This window comes from Homalodisca vitripennis, chromosome 4, assembly GCF_021130785.1.
Source record: "Homalodisca vitripennis isolate AUS2020 chromosome 4, UT_GWSS_2.1, whole genome shotgun sequence".
In the NCBI taxonomy this organism is placed as follows: Eukaryota; Metazoa; Arthropoda; class Insecta; order Hemiptera; family Cicadellidae; genus Homalodisca; species Homalodisca vitripennis.
In genome coordinates, this window is record NC_060210.1 from 99962721 (window position 1) to 99964423 (window position 1703).

The 1703-nt window shown below is 38.8% G+C and overlaps 1 protein-coding gene across 1 annotated transcript; it reads left to right on the forward strand.

Annotated features, from left to right (window-relative positions):
* Positions 1 to 271: 271 nt before the first annotated feature.
* On the forward strand, positions 272 to 1459 carry LOC124361135. The gene has a single exon (XM_046815172.1). It carries the CDS (start codon positions 272 to 274, stop codon positions 1457 to 1459), a length of 1188 nt encoding a protein of 395 aa, XP_046671128.1.
* The last annotated feature ends 244 nt before the right edge of the window (positions 1460 to 1703 follow it).

Consider the following 1703-nt stretch of genomic DNA (forward strand, 5'->3'; position numbering starts at 1 on the left):
GTGTCCGTAGTCTGTTGAGAGTATAGTACAAATGTGTTACTTTTGTAACATCCAAAATATTACTGTCTTTCACAAATACCGGAGGGACAGTTTAAAAAAAAACAATTAACTACGTAGTATTTTTTTGTTTCATTACACATATAGGAGGGGGGAGGACCAGTAATAAAACAATTGTTTAATTTTTTTGTTTTTTTTTTCGCAGTACACGAATCCGCAAGTATGTGTTGAACATTGTCATCCACCCAACGTTGCGGGAGAGGAGGTTGTACGGATGAGGATACAAATGCGAAACCAGGCCTGCAGCAGCAAAGTGAAACCTGTAGATGTTCTCTCTACCTCCCTGCTACAATCATCTGATGATGCAAAGGCTTACTACTGCGGCAGGTTATCAAGTGTAAAGAGGGATATAAGAAGACAGCGGCAAAGACTCTTTCCGGCAATCCCGAAGGTTGTCGCAGACTTGCATATACCAGAAGAGTGGAAAACTACTGGAGGAACGTCACCTAGAAGATTTCTAGCTCATGATTCGGGTCCGGGTTCTTCTCAACGACTGTTGATATTTTCAACTGATAATGGGTTACAAAACTTAACAAATTCTCACACCTGGTTTATGGATGGAACGTTTAAAATGTCATCAAATCTTTTTAAACAGGTATATGTAATCCGTGGGGAGCAGAACAATATTATTTCAACTTGCGTATATGCCCTAATGACAGAGAAGACGACAGAAATGTATAAAAAGCTTCTTCAAGTTGTTTTAATAAATTGCTTGGAGTTAGGTAACACAGCAAGACCTAAAGTCGTGATGACCGACTTTGAATTAGCAGCCATGTCAGCTGTATCGGAGGTTTTTAGTTCCAGCGTTTCAGTGAAAGGCTGTTATTTCCACTTATGCCAGAGTACATGGCGGCAAATTCAGCGTCTCGGTCTTACGAAAAGTTACAAAGAAGATTCTCAAATCCGACTTTTCTGCGGTATGATTAACGGTCTAGCTTTCTTGCCGATGAAGGACGTTCTGTTGGGAATGGAGTTTCTATGGGGAGCTGCTCCTTTTCAGCTTTTGGAGTTATTGCATTACTTTGACACCACATATGTAAGCGGAACCGTTGGACAAACCCCTAGTTCTCCATTGTTTTCTCCTAGAGTGTGGAACGTCCACGAGGCCACGTTAGGTAACTACCATCGTACCAATAACGCTTGCGAGTCCTGGAACAATAGGTTCAACAGCCTAATAAACCAGAACAATCCATCAATCTGGACCGTCTTAGAAGCTATACGTAAGGATGAAGCAATGGAAAGAACAAGATCTCTATCTTTGGCGCAAGATGTGCCCACTACAAAGACTAGTCTCCAAAAACACCAGCGAAGGCTTCAGGGACTTTGCCAAGACTATGTTTCTGGAAAGAGAGACCTGCCCAGTTTTCTGAGAGCTGTAGGCTCTACGATAAGATATTATTAAAAACATTCATATTTGTAAGTTTCTTACTATTATTGTATTCGGAGTTTATTTTGTTTGTAATTTATACCATTTTAGGAGGCTGTGGTCAAAATATGTTTTTTTTTCTGCGCTAATCGTCATTGAATTTTTGTATGTTACTTTTTTATTGCTATTATTATTATTAATTTAAAAATTAATTTTTATATTTACATTTTATTAATAATTTTCCTATCATTGTTTCTATGCGTACATGGTGTTTGAGACT

Coding starts and splice junctions, on each gene's coding strand:
- LOC124361135 (XM_046815172.1), top strand. CDS start 272: ATGAGGATACAAATGCGAAACCAGGCCTGCAGCAGCAAAGTGAAACCT.